The following is a 23,432-nucleotide window of genomic DNA, read 5'->3' on the forward strand; positions in this document are numbered from 1 at the left end:
AATAATTTCTAATTATCATTGTGTCATTTTTACATTAAGAAATCTGACATTTTAACATGGGTATGTACACTGAGAGCTACTGTAACCACAGCAGAAGACAAATGCACTATTGATTACTTATTTTATGATATTATTGCATTAACTACAGGCACAAAGAATGTTGTGCATGCACATATTTTTCTCCTCTGGGAGTCAGATCTTCTCTTGCTGAGCCAACGTTGTTCTGTGTTAGTGTTCAATCCGCGGGCTCACTACTTAGACACAGAGTACTGTCATTTCAAGGTCGGAGGCTGCAGTGTTTTTTTTTTTTGCTCTGTCCCAGTTTTTTCATGCAATTTATATTTTACTTATCTAGAGAAGTGAAGTGAGGAAAGAGTTCTTCCTTCAGTGGCTGCTCCTGCTTCTTTAGTGCAGTAACTCACTATACCATGATAACTGCACTACCTTCACTGCTGATCTTTAGATAGCATTGTGCTACATACACAGAGGACAGATGGTAGGGAAATAGATAATGTGTTGGGTAAGCAGGCACCGCTCAGGTGCACCTGCAGAATGTGTGCACCCCACAGAAGAAGAAATCTGTCATCATCTGTGTGTGTGTGGGGGTGTGTGTGTGTATGTATGTGTGGGGGTGTGTGTGTACAAACTAAACAGTGGTACATTGTGACCTGATAAGATTTGATCTGTAATAATTTCCCCATTTCTTAAACACTTTACAGAAGCACCCTTTTGAACCAAAGCAAGCTAAACTCAGGTTAAAGGTTACAGTTGCCCTCTAGTTCGCGTTTTGTTACAAAAATATGCCTTTTCACTCACTGCTTTTTGCTGCAGATACTTCTATAGATCATTTAGGGGTATTTTTCTATCGGGTTTATCCCACTTTCCCAGTATACACGTCCATAACCCAAGCTGGATTATGGAAGTGTTTGCGAATCCCGTCGGTGCTTCAACAGCAATAAAACGAAACACTGCCATCAAGTGGACAAAAAATATAAGTGCGCAACAGATAGCGTCAAAACTCAAAATTGCCAGACGAATAATATGTGGAAACTCATCTAAAATAAAACTTATTTCTCCATTTGTTGATCATGGCCGTCACTGGAGCTTGCTGGAGATTCAAAGCCTTAGAAATGGCTGTAATCCTTTCCAGAGGACTGTGACTGTGCCTTTGTTTCTCAGCTGTTCTTGGCCTTCTTCAGATGAGATGAATTGTGAGATGCTTTTTTTGGTCTTTTTTAGCCTGCTTCATCGATTTAAGTACATTTCTACTTTACATAGGTCTGGCTGCGGCAGTAATCAATGAAACTGAAGTCAGCTTCCCAAAGACGTAATGGTTTAAGGCCAACCAAATGTTGCCACCTGCTGACCAAAACGTGTAAGTGCAGCTCAAACTAATCAAAACGTTGTTGGTTTGTAGTCTTTACTTGAAAGATGGTTGATGTTTTACATTTTTTGTCAGTAAAAGATACAAAAACCATCATAAAGTACTGATAGTCAAAACTATCAGTACTTTAGATAGTTTTGACGTACTCATGTCATTCTTTGCACAAATGTTTATTAATAATCTGAAAACTCAACTTGAGCAAAATCTGAAGTTGGTAGTAACTATTGCTTTTCTTAAAAACAGAGTGTAATCTATTCATGGATCTTTTAGTCGATTTTGTGATCAAATATTTAAAATCGTGCACATTGTAAAGCATTGTAGAAATAAAAGAGACAGAATTCAAATTCAAAATTATTTTATGAAAGATTTATTATTATTATTTGTATTGTTATTGCATTAAAATTTTGTTTTTCCAATGGTTCTCATCTTTGAAGCTTGAAGTCATACTTACCTCTTTGCAGGATGTTTAACCTGATAAAGACTTAGAGGAAACTTTAACTGTGAAATATTTAATTAAAAAATATAGAACATTACATAATATCTTTTGAGTAGTAACAATTATTTCACAGTTTCAAATAATGAAAGAGTTAACAGAGCTCTTTGACTGGATAGATAGAGATCAGGGCGGGACGAACGATCGGTTAAATGCCAACTGTTTGCAGCTCAAGTCTGTTTGCTCTCCACTCTCCTGCCGCTCATTCCCCGTCATGGCTGATCCCACTCCCGCTGTGGTCTCCGGTCAGTGGCTGGCGGATGCCATCCAAAACAAACTCGTCGGTCCAAAACTCCGTATTCTGGACGGGTCCTGGTACCTACCGAAAAGCAAGCGGAACACCAGAGAGGAGTTTAACCAGAAACACATACCGGGAGCGTCGTTTTTCAACATAGATGAATGCTGCGATAAGAGCTCCCCGTACGACCACATGCTGCCGACTCCCAGCGACTTCTCCCAGTATGTCAGTGACCTCGGCATCGGGAACGACACCCACGTCGTCGTCTACGACACCAGCGACTTCGGCTCGTTCAGCGCGCCCAGAGTGTGGTGGATGTTCAGGGTGTTCGGACACAGCTCGGTGTCGGTGTTGGACGGGGGCTTTAAGCACTGGGTGGCTGACGGTCACCCGGTGACCTCCGACTACACCAAGCCGGAGAAGACAGACTTCCAGGCGAGCCTGAACCAGTCCTGGGTGAAGAGCTACGAAGATGTGCTGCAGAACATCAAGACCAAGCAGGTCCAGGTGGTGGACGCCAGGTCTGGTGGCAGGTTCCGGGGTACCGACCCAGAACCAAGAGAAGGTGAGGAGGATCAAAAAAATGCATTGTTAACAAACATTAATAAATGCTTAATGTGCTTATATAATAACCCTAGATTCACACATGAGACCAATTTATGTAGGAAATGGGCTGAAAGTCAAGCCTGAAATAGGATAATCCAAAAATTTAATGCCACACAGTACAGCCAGACTGTGTTTTACTGGTTTTGAGTCAAGAGGTCAACTTTATTTGTGGCAGGAAGAGGTTGTAAAGCAAAGGAGTTGATTAAAAATAATCAAGAGTTATCTGTTGTCAATCCATAAAACCATAAAAAACATGTAAAATCAGTTGCAATAAACAGAAATAAAGTAATTACTGGAGATGCACTTGTAAGCATTTTGTGGTCAATGTCTATAGGGATCTATAGTTTTGATAAAGCATTGACTTGAAGATATAAGTTTCAGGTTAATTTAATTTCTCTTTTAAGAGGTGAAATATAAGAACAGCATTGAAAATGGTTTATTTTATAAGTGGGAGTGGAAGGTCTCTATAAAACAGAATTATACTATTTTGAGGCAAAATAGAAATGGAGTTGAAATGTAAAAATCTTAAAATTAACACAATAGGCTACATGGGTCATCTAGCTTATAAGTTTCCAAATCTAGCATGTTCCATCACAGATGTTGAAAGCTCAAAAGGATGAAATGGAGAAAGTTTTCTGTAAATATGGTCAGCCTTCCTGTTATCGGCTGAAAGTCTCACTCTCTCACACTTCATCTCAGTATTCTTTGTTTTAAATACTTTTACTGTCTTCACTTCTGATTTGATATTAAGCGCACCACTGATGCTGGAAATGATAAACCTTGAGCCTTCTTCCGTCAATAACAACTTCTACAGTTAGGAGTAATGTTACCATGATGCCGTTGCACTAATTTTTACTAATTTCTTTTATAGTTTTCCAACAATCAGTTTCCAGACGTTTTCTTGGTCTTAATTGTTTTCTTTCTCTTAATAGCCGATTATAGAACACAGTGCTAAAGTTGAGTTGTTGAATGCAAATGAGGTTCGGTGGGTCTTTATTCACACTTCAAATTATTGTTAGGCTAAAATGGAGTTGTGACTGCAAAGGTAAAATCACATTTAGATTGGATTATCCAAGTACTGATTTTCCCCCAATGCTATTGATAAATATCATGTAAAGGTTCCGGTTGATGAGGGGCAAACTATTCAGAACCAGCAATAAAACCTAAAAAAAAAAATCTGTAACTAACAGGAGTTTGGTAAATATGAGGCCATCAATAATGTTATATTGTCATTTATTTTCTATTGTCCTTAAAAGTTAAAATTTCTGTTGAAATAAAGCCATAAATCTTGGCTTGTCATTGTCATCCTAGTTCAGCGATGCTGATATGAAGCCTGAAAAGCTTGTTGACTTGGAGATGAAGCGTCCCTTGGCAGCCACGCCCAGTTGCTACACACAGTTGTTGCTACTCACAATGACAGTGCATAAAAATGTACCGGCCTGATTCCTACAGCAGAATAATGTGAACTCTGTGAGGGTTTTATGAACCAAATGACTTCATTGAAAGTGCTTCTTGCAGTCCTTGAACTTCACTAGTTGAAAACAAAATAATTTTTTGACGCCCTTCCCCTCTCCACCCCATTTATCTATCTCCTCTCAGATATACAGTCTGGGCATTTCCTCGGAGCAATCAACATGCCCTACACAACTTTCCTGGAATCTAATGGAAAGCATAAGAGCACAGAGGCCCTGACCAAGCTCTTCCAGAATGCTGGAGTGGATCCGAAGAAGCCGATCTGGGCCTCCTGCGGTTCGGGAGTCACCGCATGCCACGTTCTTCTGGCTGCCGACCGGCTTGGGCACGCCGATCTTTATCTCTACGATGGCGCCTGGGTGGAATGGTTCAAGAGGGCTTCTCCAGACCTCATCATCTCTGAGGGGGAGGGAAAGAAGGCATAAAAGATTTTAACATAAGCCAGAAGCTGGATTCGATTGCTGTTTGAAATGAGACTAGTCTGTTTGCTGTGGAAATTAAGAGTACAACACTTAACTTATGCTGCAGGGTGTATATTTTTATTTGCTAATGTTGGGATGATGGAGAAAGCTATTTAAACACTTCTAACGTTATAAATTAAGTGCTTTATAAATGTAAGCGAACAGGGGAAGGTGTTGGTTTTCTGCAGCTGAAGAGCATTTTATGAAACTCTTTTTACATTATGCAGATATGACTTTTTTAACAGATCTATGTATAATTTTTCTATTTTCTGGTATCATGGGACAGCAGGAATATTACATTCCTTGATTAATGTTCATATGTAATTATGCACGATTTGCTTTTTTGTTTCTGAAACATAATATGAATAAAATGTTACCTTGGGTAAATGTGCTTTTTTTTTTTTCAAAAGATGGAAAATATGTTAAGCTTTATATACATAAAAATTGACTAGAAAAAGTCCAAAAGAAGAGAAATGCAAGCCTATCTGCTTGTAATTCCTATTCATGTATTTAAGTGCAGAGTTTTATCTAATACAAAATCCAAAATGCTTATTATGAATTAAAAAAATAAATCCTAACATTAGTGTAAGAGGATCTTGTCACACGGTCCTTACCTGATGTGCCGGTTTTCCTAAACGTTAAACTTGTTCAACTGGATTGCAGTTAAGACATTTTTTCCTTCAAGTTAACAAGATCAAGACCAAAAAGCAAAGTGTAAATATGGATAAAGAAGGAATCAGAACCAATTTTATAGGGCGAAATTATGTTCACACACAAGGAGTTTGACTTGGCTTCACACGTTCACATCATACAGACATTACAAATATATAAACTAAAGAAGAAACAAAATATAGGATAAAATGAACAGCATGTACAGCCATTAAAAAAGGCAGGTAGTGCAAATTTGCATATTTTGTTCACAGCAGAGTGGCTGACTGCTTAGAACATAAAGTGTTCACTATGTTTATCAGAGTGACATCCTCATGAAAGAAACTGACTCTGTGGCGACTGATTTTGTCAAACTGTTTCATTTTTCAATGTCATTTGAGCAAAACAACCATTTCGCAACAACATGCTCCCCATATGAACAAGTGGAAAAATATAAACAGTATTGTACAAAACACTCAGCCCTGTGGCATCGCATAAATAACTCTGAGACATTAGGGAGAGTTATGGATCACATAAATAAGTAAATGAAAATTAAACACGCTGAGGAAACCCAGCTGACATTAAACACGCCTGGCGCCATTTTGGAAGAGGACTTGGAGTGGCGCGGGAAAAACAAAACACATAGAAATACATCGGATTTAGAAAAGGCGGATTTGGGCATAAACTGGTATGTGAATGGTTCCGTTGGAAATGGAGATAGAAAATGAGGAAGACATGGATTTTGAAGGGTGGACGCCAGTGGGGAGAGGAAGAGGGAGAGGACGTGGAAGAAATAAAATAGATGAACCAAAAGGGATTGGTAATATTCAAGGTAGTAAACGAGAACTGGAAGGAAGTAATTCAGAAGAAAAAAGGATAGTTAGGAGGAAAGTTGTGAGGGAGGAATTTAAAATAATATTAAAACTTAAGAATGAGGAAGAACAGGATAACATCAGCCCCATTGTGGTGTCAAGAGAAATAAAAAAGAAAATTGGAGATGTTGAAATGGTAAAGATTTTGAGAGATGGAAACCTATTGGCAGTTTGTAAAAACGAAGAACAAAAAAATAAGGCTTTAAATGTGGACAATATCTGTAAAAAAAACTGTGATGGAGAAAAAAAATCATGGGAGAAAATAAAAAAATAGAGGAGTGATTTATGGCATCCTTCTAGATGAAGATCTTGATAAAATTAAGAGAAGTATTGTAGGTGCAAAAGTGAATAACTTGAAGAGATTGTCAAAAACAATAAATGAAGAAAAAGTAGGAAATTTGTCAATCCTCATTGAATTTGAAGAAAAAGAGTTGCCACAAAACATCAAAATAGGTTATCTCAGTTTTCAGGTCAGACCTTATATCCCTCCACCACTTTGTTGTTTCAAATGTCAAAGGTATGGACACATAGCAGCAGTTTGTAAAGGGAAGCACAGATGTCCGAAATGTGGTGAGGATCACAGGTTAGAAGAATGTAAAGCAGAAGTATAAGAAAAATGTGGTAACTGTGGAGGGCAACAGAGAGTTGCGTATGGAGGATGTGAAGTAAGGAAGAAGGCAAAATAAACCATACAGATGAAAATAACTAAAAACATAAGCAATGCAGAAGCAGTTAAAAATGTGAAGGAACAGAAAACAAGAAAAAGTGAACAAACAGCGAATCAAATTCCACAGCATATATATATATATATATATATATATATATATATATATATATATATATATATATATATATATTCATTTTTTGTAGATAGACCATCACGAACCACACTCTATACCAGTAAGTGGCGGTAATGCTACTAAACGTTTGTTGCCAACCGCCAGTAAATCCAAGAAGAAGAACACACGTCCGTTTTGACCTCTCCAACATGGCGGCGGATCCCACTCCAGCTGTGGTCTCCGGTCAGTGGCTGGCGGATGCCATCCAAAACAAACTCGTCGGTCCAAAACTCCGTATCCTGGACGGGTCCTGGTACTTGCCAAAAACCAAGCGGGACACCAGAGAGGAGTTTAACCAGAAACACATACCGGGAGCGTCGTTTTTCAACATAGATGAATGCTGCGATAAGAGCTCCCCGTACGACCACATGCTGCCGACTCCCAGCGACTTCTCCCGGTATGTCAGTGACCTCGGCATCGGGAACGACACCCACGTCGTCGTCTACGACACCAGCGACTTCGGCTCGTACACCGCGCCCCGTCTGTGGTGGACGTTCCGGGTGTTCGGACACAGCTCGGTGTCGGTGTTGGACGGGGGCTTCAAGAACTGGGTGGCTGACGGTCACCCGGTGACCTCCGACTACACCAAGCCGGAGAAGACAGACTTCCAGGCGAGCCTGAACCAGTCCTGGGTGAAGAGCTACGAAGATGTGCTGCAGAACATCAAGACCAAGCAGGTCCAGGTGGTGGACGCCAGGTCTGGTGGCAGGTTCCGGGGTACCGACCCAGAACCAAGAGAAGGTGAGGAAAACAACTAAACTTTTCATGAACGCCAGTGAACAGGCTGCTCGTTAAAGATTACAGGACACAGGTCAAGCTTAAGGTCATTTAAAACACACAAGGCCTACTTCCTTTACAATATAGACAGAATAATGTAAATATTTTACATGTCACAAAAGCCATAAATTTAAATGACTAAAGTGGAAAACCAAGGAGAAGGATAACCGTTAGCAGACATTTGATTGCTCTAAATATTAAGGATGTAGGGCACCACAATGTGGATTATACATTATACAATAACCTTCGTTAAGACTTTCGTTAAATAAACATACTTTTGTGCTCATTGCAAACATAAACCCCAGATCGTGATAACATTTCCGTTTACTGGAACAAAAGTTTCTGAATTATTTAAATCACAACATTATGGTTTTATTAAAACAAACAAACCTGTTTTGCATATTTATGTAAAAATGTAACATTTAATGTAGACCCAGAAGTCCCAGATCTTTGGGATATTGTAAATACTACAGTAACGATAAATTTGTGTTGCAGCCCAGGCTGGATTGGTATCACAGGGTTTTTAAATTGTATTTTTAAAGCGATGATAACAACATTTCTGTATTCAATGCCTTTTTGTGAATAACACCATTTACCGGGGAACATTTTCTTACTTCTCTGTCTTCCCTGCTCAGATATTCTCCCTGGACATTTCCCCGAAACCATAAACATCCCCTTCACGTCTTTCCTGGATTCCTCTGGAAAGCACCACAGCCCTGAGAATCTGACCAAGCTCTTCCAGGAATCCGGGGTGGACCTGGAGAAGCCTCTCTGGGCCTCCTGCGGTTCTGGAGTCACGGCTTGTCACGTGATCCTGGCTGCCCACCGGCTTGGCTACTCTGGGGTTGGTCTTTATGACGGGTCCTGGGGAGAATTTTTCAAAAGGGCTCCTCCAGAGTTCATCGTCTCAGAGGGGGAGGGAAAGAAGGAGTGATAGCCAGGTGCAAACACAAACAGGTCTCTTTTTGAGGATGGAAGCAACGTTTGGCTGTGGAGAAGCTTAAAATACTAGCCTTGTATTACGAGGTTTATGCTGGGATGAGCACATGAAAGGCTTTGATGAATCCTGACTAACTTACAGAAAGCTGCAGATTTTAAGAGTTGCAGAAGAAATCATTTCAGAGAATCTCACACTGTGCTATGCAAATATAATCTAGCTTTTATTTTGTGGTCTAATATAAAATTAAAGAAATGATTCATGTTACATGTTAAATAATGTGTTTCAACGTGTATCATTGCTCAATAATGTGAAAACTGAACTGCCAAAGTGCCTTAAATCTGCATGCATCTTACGGTGCTACAATCTCTGTTTTGTTGCTATACTGCTATTACTGTAGTGATTCAATGTGAAATTTTGCAAACCTGTAAATGTCAAAGGTTCTGTTGCAGAACTCTATGCATTTCAATTGTAGATCATAGCATTAAAGGAATTACCACGTTGTATGTGATTTTCTTCAAGTGGCTGCCTCTAGTACATTTTAAAAAAAGGTATAAGCTCACTTTTGTAATCATGTGACTGCGCAGTGAAAGTGATGCATTAATCGTCCGACCAATTAAAACGCAAACCTGAGCAAAGAGGAGGCTGATTATGAGGACGTGCCACGGCGTTGTGCCATCTGTACAAATCCCACAGCATCATGTGTTTTTTTTTTCTTATTGTCTAGTAAAATGAGGCTCTTTCCATTCACATGATCCGTTTTGTTTATAACTTTTTTTTTTTTTGGTGTACTCAAATCCTGTTTCTTATCACATGATGCTCCTCTAGGGAGCTGCAGATTATTTCTTCCCAGATATAATTCTTTGTACCTCAACGAATGAGCCTAAGAGAAACATGTTTACCTTACATTTATTAGATTCCTCCAGCAACGTCTTAAAACTAAAACTGTCTTTGCAGTGATGTCATTTTTAGCAGAATGTTTCTTATTTTAAAAAGCAAGATCCAACTTTGTAGGGTTTTTTTTTTCTACCTCAAAAGATTTGAATATTATTTTGCTGTATTTAAGGACTCGACAGAATCCGAATGAATCTACCATTGATCAAGACTGATGATCACACATTCACATTACTACTGCTGGCTTTCTTTATCTGACTTTATAGCAATACAATATGTTGTGAGCAAGCTAGAATCACAAACTTCAAACTAATTGGGATTTATGTGACGGTAAATAGTTTATCTGTGTGTAATTTAATCTCTTCATTGAAATAGCTCAAGCGCTGGAAGGTTTACAGGGCTTGAGCCCGGTACTTTATAGCTGTGTACTTTATAAAGTTGGTTTTTATGGAAGAGTGACCAGAAGAAAAGCAACAGGAAGTACAGTATTTGGTTTAATACATGCTATGAAAGGGATGACGCACACCTTTTGCTCTCTGCTCAGAAATTTTCTGATACTGATATGAGGGCAACGTGATGGTCCACGCCAAAACATTAACTTTGTTGTACGCAACCCACTTTGCAATCGACTGTTTGCCTACAGTCGTTTTAAATTATGAAAACTCTCTTTTTTTTGTCTAAGCTTTATCTTCCTAACTAATTCTTTGAAATATGACTTGATTTTCCACATCAGTTTTTCTGCTCATTGAAGTGGACTAATCTATCCTGCAACGCGATGCTGCCACTTTCATACTTTGGTTTTACCAATGACATAAAGATGCGTAATTTAAAAAAACAAACATTTTTTTACATTTGAAGAAAGCATTAGTGTGGAATTTGACAAGACTAAATAATTTGGGTAATTCCGGCTGACTTTAAACAGGAAAGTTGTAGAAAGTTATTGTCCTATGCGGTGTATGTAAATATCTGGTTTCAACATGCAAACAGAAAAATATATACAGGTATTTCTATGAGGAACGTTGAACAAAATGATGCTGGCTTTCCCATCCATCAGGGTTTAAAGTCTTAATTCACAACTAATGCTGCTGTGTCAAGAGTCACTCGGTACAATTGACCTCACCATTAAGTTGTTTGTTTTTTTTATTTTCTAACAACTATAATGCTTCTCTCAAAGTAATGTGAAATAATGTGTGAAATTGTTCTCTGTAGCTCCCATTGATGTGGTGCTGGAAGGAATGTAAGCAGATCAGAATAAGTAGGAATCATGGAGGAGTGAAGAAAAACAGCAAATAAGCTTGATTACATACAGATAAGCTGATTCTCAAACGCTCTGCTGCAGAATGTTTTTGTAGCTCAAAGCCATTAAAGTATAACTAATTTTTATGTAATGTATTAATAAGAATACATTTTTATAAATGTATTTAAATATTGTTTTTTTGTTTGTTTGTTTGTTTGTTTTATTCAGAAACTGTTTAGGAAGCTGATCCCATAGCATAATTCAAAGTATCACCAGGGGAACTTGTCTGTTCCGAATTCCCAGGACCTATTATGTTTGAAACCTTCTCATTCAGACCCACATTCACACCACAAGATTTTCCTCTGGGGAGCTGCAAATTCTTTCTTTCCAGAAATATCTCATTGTACATCATTCACTGTACAATCTATCATTGATAGAGGAAGTTACAGAAGTGGCATATATTATATTTCTTAGATTCATCTGGTAAGGGCGGTGTGGTTATAGATCTTTAAAATATTTTACTTTTTAAGGACATAACAGAAACGTGCACTTGATTGATCACAGCTGCTTGTTACAAGTGGATTTTTTTCAGCTGTAAACTCTTGCCACACTTTTAATCTTTTCAAAAGAGATATTAATATTTCTTTCTTTTTACAAAAAAAAAATTAATCTTGGGAGGATTGTAGAAATTTTATTTGTCACATTGCAAATTCTATATTTTACATTTCAACTGAGTGCGAAAGAAGAAAAAGAACTACAAACAAGATGGCGGACCATGCGACCTAATCACTGCCTGAAGGTCCTTACGAAATAAACAAATTGGGGTCCTTTCTTGCTGAAGGCTAGCTTTTAAAACGGGTTTTAGCGCTACATTGTTTTAACTATTCTTAAAAAAGTAGCCCATAATTTTGTTACTAGGTGTTATATAAGCTATTAGAGTTTTGTTATTAAAAGAGAAGTTTTATTCGGCTCGGCTTTTTGTGCTCTAAGTTGCGCCGTTGGTGCGTTTTTAGGCGTTGTGTTGTTTATCTTTCCGTTTCTCTTACCACGGAGCTAACGTTAGCATCACTTCAGCGAACAATCTGCGCCTACCACCTGCCTAAGATCTTCTGTGATATTCCCTCATAAAAAATAAGACGTAAGTTTATTGAAATGACGTGATAAAGTAAAAGAAAACACTGGTGTTTGTTGTGTGCCGCTAGCGGACATTGTAGTTTCGGTTCTGTGACGAGTAAGGAAGATGCTAGCTCGTTTATGTTTATTTCTACTGTCTTGTTAACAAATTATAATTCTTACAATTCAAAATTAAGCGAGTTTTGTATCGCTACCTGTAGAGATGCACCACAAACGGGCATTTAATGGGTGAATAACTTTTTCATGGAAATGAGCAGTAGGGTTGTGTTTTGATTCTTCCACCAGGTGGCGTTGATGAGCAATCATGTCTGGCATTGCTCTCAGCAGGCTGTCCCAGGAGCGCAAAGCCTGGAGGAAAGACCACCCATTTGTAAGCAGCAGCGTAAACAACACGCTTTTATCCTAAAATACCGTCTCTACAGGGCGATGTCTGCTAATGAAAACTTTAAAAATAGAAAATCACATTTATTACTTGTTTCCTCTAAACCAACAGGGTTTTGTTGCCGTGCCCACTAAGAATCCAGATGGAACCATGAATCTAATGAACTGGGAATGTGCCATCCCTGGAAAGAAAGGGGTACGGTGATATTTAAGACAAAGTTTTCCACATTTATTTCTGTCAGTTCTTTACATGCGCTGTCTGGCAAAGTGTTCACACTGCAAAGATATTTGCACTTGCAAACAGACCAAAATTATCTGGTAAGAGTTTGTGTTTTTGCAGTAGAGAGCACTGTTGCTACCACACATTTTTGTTGGGAGTTCATGTGATGGATCAACACGAAGTGGCACAGCATTGTGCACTGGGATGTCAAGTATGCATGCTTTTATTTATTTATTTTACAAGTAAGAATGTGAAAAACATGACATGCATTTCTGTTGACAGGACAAATAGGGGCACTCCTCAAACCTGGCCTTTTATGGAAGAGAGATATTGATGAAAGAAAGCCATTAGATGTTCTGTTTGCATTTTGCCACCAGTTAAATAAGCGTATGACTAAAGTTAAACTTTTAGCCTCCAAACGTATCACTTCACATTGCCATGAACATGCTATCTCACAACATTTGTGTTGGTCTATCAGACAAAACTCCATCAGGTGTGTAATTATAATGACAAAATGTAGAATAGCTCTTGGCAATATACATCCACATCACACAGTGCTTCCCTGCTTTTGTGTAGCTGCATTTAAAGTGAACCTCTTATGCGAAATTCACTTTTTGAAAGTTTTTGTACTTCAATTTGGGTTTCTACTCCTAAAAACAACCGAAGCGCTTAAAAAAAAACAAAACAAAAAACACTCGGCTGTTTTTTGGCAATAGGTTAATGTTTTTTGGTGTCTGGAAAACAAGCCGTTTCAAAAACCTCCCGATTGTAACATCACAAATCAGTGGACACTACTCCTCACCTAGCAACCCCAGCAAAGCTCAACCTGTTACCTAACAACCCAAGCTGAGCTCCAGGACATTTGGTCAGTAGGTTTAACCGCTGTATGCTTTGTACAACGGCTGCTGGAAAAGACAAGTGTTATGGGCTAAACATCCAGGAACCACTTACTGCATTCTTGTTGGTTTTGCAGGAGGCTCCATTTCTGCTTTTCAAAGATGTACAGCTGTACATCTTTGAAAATGTACAACTGTACACACACAAATGCGAGTGTAATATTTACTACTTTCACATGCGAGTGTAAATATTGAGTAGTGGGGCGTGGCCAGCAGTAGCTTATTTGGATTTAAAGTGACAAGACGCCCTAAACCAGGACCTCAAAATAGGCAGAACTGACCAGACTAAAATCTCATTATCTAAGGATAATTTTGTGCAAAAAAATAAAATGATGAACGTGTATAGACCATAGACCTACCCTAATCTGTTCAAGGAAGCGTAGTGGGTCACCTTTAAATATTTAGCAAACACACATTCTTTCACATCTGTGTCCGAAATTAGAAATCTTTAACTTCTTCCCACTCAGTTTTGCATTTTAAAAGTCAGTGCTTCTTTGCTGGACTCCAGCTTTGGACATGAAGTGAGATTCAGAGTTTAAAAGCCATAACCTTTGATGAATTACTCAATTCATTCAGAAACTCTTCTGCTTCCCCTTTCATCCCTTAGACCTTGTGGGAGGGAGGACTCTACAAGCTCCGAATGCTGTTCAAAGATGACTACCCGTCCTCTCCGCCCAAATGTGAGTCGCTCTCTTCTAGCATCTTCGTGCATCGTTAATGTCACGCTAAAGAGCACAAACAGCCAGCTATTTAAAAAGGAAGCAGGAAGAGCTCAGGAAATAATAGTGCAGGCCACAAAAACCTGTGTATAAAGTTTAACTGTCGCACTACCTGGTGCAAACCACGCAGGTTGACTGAACCACGTGGTTTTAGATGTTATAACTACAGCAAAGAGTTTGGTTAATGAGAATCTAGAAAATACTTTTATTAAGGGATCAGTTTCCAGAGTTGCATTGTGGTGGCTGTAGTTGTCCTACAACACGTTGCGTGTGAAATGCATTTAAACATTTTGTTTTTAAATGTTGCATACGTGCAATATGCCTCATAGAATTGGGTGGCCGTGAGAAATATGAAGCACGTTTTTAATAGAGGTAATGTTGGAGGATGCATGTCTTATTTAGAAGAAGTGCAGCTCTGCTGAAGAATTCAGACCTCTTAAACTTTTCCAGATTTCCTTCCATGCATTTTAATGGGATTTCTAATCGGATTTTCACCTGGAAGGAAGATAATATATGCTTCGCAATCAACTGCTAATTCGTGTTGGTGTCTCTCATGAAGGCCAGATAGAACCCATTGCGGTTGTAACAGGAAAAGTTTGTAAAGTTGAAGGATTTTTGCAAGGCTCTGTGCTCAAGTTGACGCAGATCTACTTGTGTTTTAGAGACATTGTGTGAGTCGCTCATTGATGGCTGGGTAATGCTGTGATACTACTTCAGTTTTGTGAGTTTCTTTCAGGACTTTAGGATTTTGAACTCATTTTCAGCTCTGTCACAATAATCAATAAGTCAATTAGTTGCATGATGAATTAAAACTCAATAATTTCCATTGGCATAATTGAACATTTCTCTTTTTTTTCTGTCTTTCTACCAAAAATTGGATGATAAAAGTCTTCAGTTTGGTACTTTGGTCTCAACTAGACCCTTTTTTTGATTGACAGTTTTGGTTAGAAAGTCTTCAAAATTCATTTTATTTGTTGTTTTGTTTATTTTGAGTATTTAAAATGCCTTCCAGTTCCCGTGTCAAATGTTCATTAGATTTAAAGTTTAATGATCTTTAAGAATGTGCTCTTGCATTATTATTTTGCTATTACCATCATATTGCTTAAAAATGGTCTCCAAACAATGTTATCGTTCATTGCAATAACTTCTGGAACATTTTATCGTCCAGCAAAGTTTATCGTGACAGGCCTACTCATTTTGAAAAATTTGTTGCTGTTTCTTTAGGTAAGTTCGAGCCGCCGATATTCCACCCCAACGTCTACCCATCAGGCACCGTGTGTCTGTCCATCCTAGAGGAGGACAAAGACTGGCGGCCGGCCATCACCATCAAGCAGGTTTGGATTGTTGCAACTTCCTTTAGTTGACTAAATGTTTTCATTCTTAGCGTTACGTAGCTCCTGGCAAATTGGACAAAAAATTACAGTACTTTTTTTGTATTTATAGATTTTATTAATCAAATTAGCAATTTGGTGTCTTGGGGGGGGGGGGTTATTTGTGTTTGTGGCTTTGATTCATTAGTAGCGTGACAGGAAAAGAGAGAGGGAGGAGAAATCGAACGACTGTAGCCTCAGCTTACAGTATGACGCGCCTGCTTCACCACGGAGCCACACGGCGCCGCCTGATCCACTACGAACCGAGTGAACAAATCCAAATAAACGTTATTAACCACAAAAGAGATTTATTTTACATATTTCACTTTGTGCAGAAAACAAACATGTTCCTGTATGAGCATAAAATGATTCAAATCTGTTTTGCGTCATGTCAGAATGCTTAAATAAAGACGGGCCCACTTGATGCTTTTTGATACCGTTTACTAACGTCGAGCCAAAACAAAAAGCAGTGCAGAGAAAGCAGAGACGATGCAACACGGTCCGACTTCTGTCCTAGAAAACTCGTTCAACTTTCCACCCTACAAACGCTGCATGTTGCATTATCTATCCGCTCGTAGAAAAAGTCTGTTGGGTATATCTGGCACGGTGGGTTGCATCAGTCTGGCTGCTACGGCAACAAGGTGCAAATAAGGTTAAATTAAGTGGAAAAAGTTGCATAACAGAGCTGCTTCTCTGCTTTTTCTTCTACTGACAACCAGCTACTCTAGTTGCCTTTTTGCCAAAGTAAAAAGCTATTTAGACTTTTTTATTTTTTTAAATTTATGCAATCTTTAGTTAGAACATGTATTTTAAAGGAAGCATGTGTGGTTGTGCAAGTAGTTTATTTCAAGCTGGGAAGTTCCTTTGTGACGGTAATAACAAGATGAACAAACTACAAGTAATTAACATAAAACAATAATAACAATTTTAAGAGGTTAACAGATTGAAAATAATCTATGACTTCAAATCACATATTATATTCAGTTATTGAGCAAATGTGACAGTAAGCTAAGAAGAAGGCTACGCTAATGCAACTATGGATGGAAATCCCCTCAGTTTAAAAATCACACTAACATTTTTACTGCTTCCTGCCATCAATGTGTGTGATCATTTCATAAATTTCAAAAAAAAAAAAAGAGGACGTTTTTTATTTATTTATTTTTTGGGGATGTAATGAGTGCAGAACATTTTCTGTTTAGATTCTGCTGGGCGTCCAGGAGCTGCTGAATGAGCCCAACATTCAGGACCCGGCACAAGCAGAGGCCTACACGATTTACTGGTGAGTGTCTGAGTCGGCCCGCTGCAGGACGATCACCACTGTCAATATACTCATTAGGAGAGTGGAAGTCAGTCGTTTTGGAAGTGTATGGTTTCCTACATTTGAACATTTCTTCTTACAGATGTGTATTATTTGTGAAACATGCAACATTGAGAATTAAAAACCAAAATATGAGGTGCTTAAGTTTGAATTTATCCATGCCTCCTCAACTCTATACCCTCAGGAAAATAAAGGAAAGCAAAGAAAATTGGGAGAAAAATCTGAATTAATCGCAATTATACATGTTTTTTTTTTTTTTTTTAAATATCGCTCAAGCCCAATTTGTGTTTTTGTATTTCAGTCAGAACAGGATGGACTATGAGAAGCGGGTCAGGGCACAAGCCAGGAAGTTTGCCCCCACATAGAGGGGTGGATCAGCCAGAGGCGACAGGAAGCACCTGAAGGACCACTCCAATAAGAATCTGTTTAAAGTATTATTACACTGTCCCACAGGTGAAATGCAAAGCATCTTTTGCTTTTTTTTCCTTTATCCCTTTTCAAACTACAAAAACACAAATGATTGTACATGTAATAAATATTTTTGCATTTTAAATGCATTAGCGTTGGCGTAAGTGCTCAGCTCACTCTTTTCGTCAAGCTGTACAAATAAGAATCCACCTCTAAATCCTCTGAAATCCTCAGTTGTTTTGTTTTGCAGTAAAGGAGGACATTTCACACGGTGTACCTTCACCCAACCATCAGTGCTCAGACATAGTGTGCTTCTGTGTCCATTAGTGTGCCTACAGCTAGAGATAAGGCTAGAAATTATACACGCCAGTGAGGTCGGAGTCAAAAGAAAAAGACAATCCTGATGCTTGTCATGAAATTGGCAGAGAAGGAAGTATATCAGTATATCTTGGCTCAGGAAAAAGAAAAAGCAGAGCGGGCACGAGTCTTTTCTCCACACACTCCTCTGTTTTTCCAGTTTAAGACACTTGGTGTGCAGATTCTCATTGTGAATCCAGCTGAAAGTGATGAAGTCATTCGTTTTCGGTGTGTCGTCCCCTTCCAAGATACTGTAGCTTCATGTAGATAAGCTCCATTGTGGGGAGGGAAACAAACAAAAAAACAAATCAAAAGCAAAGCGGTGACTGTCAGTCGTCGGCCACTTTCATTCGGTCATTTTTAAACCAACAATGCTTCCATGTCTACGAAAGTCCGAACCGGCTCCCGGGAGCCGATGGATCCTTGTTGGAACGGCCTCTCTCTGCAGCAAAGATGGACTGAAGCAAGTGCACTTGTGAATAAACTAAGGCCTGACTTTCTCTTTTCTGTGGGCCTCCAAATATGAGTGCATGTACATAATATAAATAAACTGTGGAAGTAATGTTTTATATTATTTTAGCTAGTTGATAAACATTGTATGTGGTTATTGTAAGAAAAGGAAATAAATGATCTAAAAATTGTCAAATAAAGCGAAATGAAAGAATCGAATGTCTTTCTGGGATGTTTGCTATAAAGTGAATGGAGATCCTTTGGATTTTTTTTTACCTATAGAACCTTGCTAAAACATTTTGTAATGCAAAAACCACTAAATTTAATTAATCTTAATCGGATTTTAGTACTGGGTGGAAAATACATAATTTTTAGCAAAAAAAGTATATTTTTTGTGAAGGTTAGAGAAAGTTGGTGAACAAACTGCATCATGAATACCAAGGAATAGAATCTTGATGTTCACCTATACATCCAGAAATGTGTTTAAACAGCAACCTGACAGTTTTACCTTTTTCTTTTCTCAGAATAACTGCATTTAATTTATTCTCGTAACAGAATGACACCCAATCCACCAGTAATATATATATATATATATATTAGATCTATTTTTATTGTCACTAAGATGGAAACTATGCTGTTTTTACATAATTTTTCCATAGGAAAAAAAAATCATTCTCTTTGCAAAAGTTTTCTTTATTTAAAAATCTACAAATGGAAATAAAACTGCAATTCCTTAAAAGGTACAACAAATTTCCTAACGTAGTACAAACTCAGGAGGGGCTGAACACACCTCAGATTTTTAAAGGAGAAACGTGTTGCTCTACCAAATAAAATCCTGTTTAGTTTGTAACTTGAAAAGTAAAACCTGAAAATGCTCCAAGTTATTTTGCAAGGTGCTACGTTTCTATAGCATGCTGTAGTTTTTAAAGGTTTGTAGCTGTGGTGTTAAATATAAAGTGGCTTTCTTGTAATCTTGTTAAGATGAGCATTTTTAACCTTCTCTTGTTTTTATGTTCTCTAAATATAAGCAGTATTGGGGGGACTTGTTTTTGGCCTGAAACTTGATGTAATGTTTGCCGGGTGTCTAAAGAAACATAACACCTGTTGCTCTGTTTTGTTGCACCTTTCCAGCGGTTTTATCATCTTTGTTGACCAAAAGGACACAAAACCAAGGTGAGAAACTTCAGTTGTTTATTTCTCTTTTTCTCCTCCGTTGCTATGCAGTGTTTATTTAGTTCCTCCTTGTGTGGTGGGTCTTTTATAGAAAAAATAAACCTGTCCAAGATATAGTTGAGAAAATGTCTTTAATCGGACTTGAGGTAAGCATTCAAAATAAAATACAAAAATTCAGAAACACATTTTTATGTTTTTAATAAAGCTTTTAATGACCTTTAAAATTTGACACCTGGAAACATTTCATGCTTGCTTGTTTTTTTATTTAGGGAATCTGTTTTTCGGTTGCTCAACAGCTCGGAGAACATTCTGTCGCATTTTTCTTTTCATGAACCGCAGGCTGGGTTTTTAAATCTAGGTACAGGAAGTTACATCGTTAAATTATCGCCAGAGCTTCAATTTTTGGGTTAGTTGCAGTAAGAAACTAATAATCAGATTATTGTCTTTGTGGGGAAGGCTTGTTATTAAAAGAAACAATCATCCTGTTTGTTGAAGGGTTTTTTCCCCCCTTTTAGATCCTTGCAGTAATTAATCCCATAAAGTCTAAATATAAACCCTGGAGAGGAGCTGGATTTGTTGCTTGTTTTGGATGATACAATATCAGTCACTGCACAAACTACATGCATGAAAACACAACCGTAGGTTGTGTAATCATGTATATTTCACTGGGTGCCTCACCTTGGTTGAACTGACAGCAAACGCCTACACTTAACAACCAAATATTTACACACGCGTTCAGAGCCGACCCAAGGCATAAGCAAACTAAGCTGCTTCTTAGGGCTCCTGTAAATGCTTGAATTTGCACGCAGATAATGGATCTAACTTTATTTATAACCAATTGTGCAACAGGTCCCATACAACCTTGGGCCAGCCCTGTTTACATTGTCTCACATTAATTCAGAGATAAACTACTGTTTCTCTTACTCTTGTCTTTAAAATTGAGGTGGTAATTCCATCTAATACTGTTACTAATATGGCAGTATGCTTAAAATAATTATCCACTCCCTCATGCCTATCAAATGATTTGAAATACTGCTTTAATATTTCAAAATATAATCCCTTTTTGCCGTCCAAATGTTACACTGGTCATTATGTACAACAAACCTATTTAACTGAAAGCCATTCAGTTAAATGGCTTTAAATGTATGACTGTCTGTAATGAACCCACATAATGTATTAGCAGTAGTTTCGCTTGTTTTTAGCTGAATTACTAAACAAAGTGAAGGTTTCTATTTCTCATCTATAATCCAGTGAAAGAGAGAGAAAGGCATTATTTACCAGAAACTGATAAAGCTGCCAACTGAAATGGAAAAAGAAGGGGGAACCACAAAACGAGGTCCGGCTTCCTACCTCAACACCACAACACACACAGAGTCCATGTGATTCATGCCTAGAGTTGCTTTGGATGTGCAATCATCTGTACTGCTTTGCATGTGTGTGTGTGTGTGTGTGTGTGTGTGTGTGTGTGTGTGTGTGTGTGTGTGTGTGTGTGTGTGTGTGTGTGTGTATGTGTGCTCGCGTGTTTGTTTGTAATACCTTGTGGGGATCATTTTCCTGACATATACTACGCTGCGGGGACCGACTGCTCCTTGTGGGAACCGAAGCCTGGTCTCCACAAGGGAAAACGCTGTTATTGGTTCAGGGATTAGATTTAGGAGTAAGGTGAGTTTTGGTTAGGGTTAGAAATAGGGTAAGCTTTAGGCTGTAGAAATGAATGGAAGTCAATGGAAAGTCCCCACAAAGACAGCCACACAAACGTGTGTGTGTCTACTTGTTTATATGACTTTTGAGGACCTTTCATGTCATTTTCTGGATGGACCATCCTTAAAGGGACTAAAGCCAAGTCCTGATGCATCGTCATTGATAAGGTTAGAGTTTTGGTTCAGGGCTAAGATGTGAATTATATTTAAAGCAAGATTGTAAAGATAACAGTTAGGGATGGATAGTTTAGTGTCAGGGTTGGCATGAAAATAATTCAATATAATGTGCAAACTTGTGTGTTAAGCCAAGCAGCACCGACTTGTGAGACTAGAGAAGCAGCCATCTGAACCACTATTTGTACAACATGTTGTTATTTTATACTGAAAGGGTGAAATAAGAAGATAACCTGATTACTCAATGAAGCCTATTTAAACTGGAGAGTTGGAGGACAAAAGATTACGGTAGTGTGAATAGCAGGGTGATGAAGTGGTAAGGTGAACACATGGACTGTGACAGACTTTAGAAAGGACTTACAAGGTGGTAGCCCAGTGCCACTGTTTTTGGGGCCGGGCCCAAAGATTTTTTGTTTTGTTTTTAATGAATGAGTGTTTTTCTAGCATTGCACTTAACATAAAACTCATTGGCACTCAATTCAAAGACATAAGAACTTCTGCTCTTGACACCACTTTGTTAAAAATGTAAATTCTGTCGCGACACCTCCAGGCGCTGCAACCATCTTCTGATGTCTCTTTATTTCTCATTTTGTACTATTCATTTCTTTATCTTTGTATATTACGTATATACACATAACCTGCATCTTAACTCGAGTCGAGCAAATCTCAATCTCGTTGTAATCTGTTGATGACAATGACAAATAAATCTTATCTTATCTTATCTATCTTGTCTTATCTTATCTTATCTTATCTTATCTTATCTACCCAAATCATGTGAGTTGTATTAATTTAGGACTTTTATGAATATAAACAATATTCAAACATTTGTTGAAGAACACTGAGTTATAGGCTAGAGGACAAATTAAACATGCAATGCATCAGTTTGGGGCTACCTATTAATGTACTGTAATTTGAATTACTAAAATAATTTTTCCTCAGTGGACTGGACACCAGCTCCTATGTCCTTGGAAATTCAGCCCTGCTGATGGAAGAGACTTAACTTTCCAAAAGAAATAAATTTTAAAAAATCACAAACAACTTGTCTTTTGATTGAACATATACTTTTTGTGACGACTACAGTAAATGAGATGAAAATGAACCTCTGTGTTATAGTTTGTGTCAACATTAGCACTACTCAACACTATAGCATTTTTTACATTTTGATATGAAAGGGAAATAACCTGAAAAACACTTACAAATTGTCCCTAAGTGATTGAGAAGAACTCCTTAAGAATATGTTAAAAAAGAAAACTGCCATGATGGAGTTCATCCTGCAACGAAGAATAAATTTAGACTCTTTTTCTTTTTTACTTTTTTTTTTTTTTACTTCTTTGGCATTTTGTTCAACTCTGAACCTTTGTTCCATTTTTCCAGCAACTCATGATTGACTAAAGCAGGTCAAATTGACCACAAGCGTTCCAGCTCTAACTCAGCCTACTGAGAGGAATATTTATTGCTCAGGGTGTGATGTGTAAAAGCAGCCAAATGGAGATGGTTTCGTTTGAAACCACTGAAACTGATCCATTCTTTAGCAGAAAGATAAAGAGGGTTGAGGGAACTGTTTGAAGTCAGTTTCGCCGTCTTGCACAAACTGCCAAAATCAGCTCCAGCTGACGCACTCCCTCTGTATTAAACAATACCTCAGGGGTGATTTCTCAGCACTATCACACTGTAAATTTTGAAGCAAAAAAATGCTAAGCTTTTATGGGAGTATATTTAATTAGTTGAAGGGGGAAAAATTGAATAAAAATTTTGTTTTAAAAGAATCACAGGTACCACATTTATGTGAAATTCCATTACATTTGGCATACAACTATTTAGACGTGTTGGTGGTAGTGTGATGCTTTGGTGTTTCAGGATCTGGTCAGCTTGCGCTAAATGATGGAATCACAAATTCTGTTCCGCATAAGAACATCCTCAAAGTGAATGTCCAGCCTTAGGCTCAAACTCACATTGGTTATGCAGCAGAAGATTGATTTGAAGCAATCCAGCAAGTCAGCTCCTGAAAAACTTAAAAAATAAAACAAAACTAAATTAAAGTTATGGAATTAACACCTAAATCTATTTAGGTGTTTCAATGTGACTATTAGTAAGACATCAGTAAACAAGAGCGTGCCATTAGCTTTGCAAAAGACTGCTATCATAAAATCTGATGGTAGTTTTAGATGCCAAGAATGGTTCAGTGACTTAAGCTTTTTTGGCAATTACCCTTTCACAGAGAACAAGGCTTGTTTGGATATATTTTTTGCACCCAGCCATTGACTAGACCCACT

At 38.1% G+C, this 23,432-nt stretch overlaps 3 protein-coding genes across 3 annotated transcripts; all 3 read left to right on the plus strand.

The window, feature by feature from the left end:
• The first annotated feature begins 1,947 nt into the window (after positions 1-1,947).
• Positions 1,948-5,042, plus strand: LOC114159798 (3-mercaptopyruvate sulfurtransferase-like). The gene is made up of 2 exons (XM_028041977.1): positions 1,948-2,680; positions 4,321-5,042. Exons 1-2 carry the CDS (start codon positions 1,963-1,965, stop codon positions 4,617-4,619), a joined length of 1,017 nt encoding a protein of 338 aa, XP_027897778.1. The 5' UTR covers positions 1,948-1,962; the 3' UTR covers positions 4,620-5,042.
• Positions 5,043-7,029: 1,987 nt separating this feature from the next.
• Positions 7,030-9,234, plus strand: LOC114159800 (3-mercaptopyruvate sulfurtransferase-like). The gene is made up of 2 exons (XM_028041978.1): positions 7,030-7,755; positions 8,427-9,234. The coding sequence occupies exons 1-2, from the start codon at positions 7,089-7,091 to the stop codon at positions 8,723-8,725; spliced, it is 966 nt and encodes a 321-aa protein (XP_027897779.1). The 5' UTR covers positions 7,030-7,088; the 3' UTR covers positions 8,726-9,234.
• A 2,435-nt stretch (positions 9,235-11,669) lies between these two features.
• Positions 11,670-18,328, plus strand: LOC114159801 (SUMO-conjugating enzyme UBC9-like). The gene is made up of 7 exons (XM_028041979.1): positions 11,670-11,997; positions 12,279-12,363; positions 12,487-12,570; positions 14,098-14,170; positions 15,434-15,543; positions 16,779-16,858; positions 17,199-18,328. The coding sequence occupies exons 2-7, from the start codon at positions 12,298-12,300 to the stop codon at positions 17,260-17,262; spliced, it is 477 nt and encodes a 158-aa protein (XP_027897780.1). The 5' UTR covers positions 11,670-11,997; positions 12,279-12,297; the 3' UTR covers positions 17,263-18,328.
• Positions 18,329-23,432: the final 5,104 nt, after the last annotated feature.

The sequence above is a fragment of the Xiphophorus couchianus genome, chromosome 16, assembly GCF_001444195.1.
Source record: "Xiphophorus couchianus chromosome 16, X_couchianus-1.0, whole genome shotgun sequence".
In the NCBI taxonomy this organism is placed as follows: Eukaryota; Metazoa; Chordata; class Actinopteri; order Cyprinodontiformes; family Poeciliidae; genus Xiphophorus; species Xiphophorus couchianus.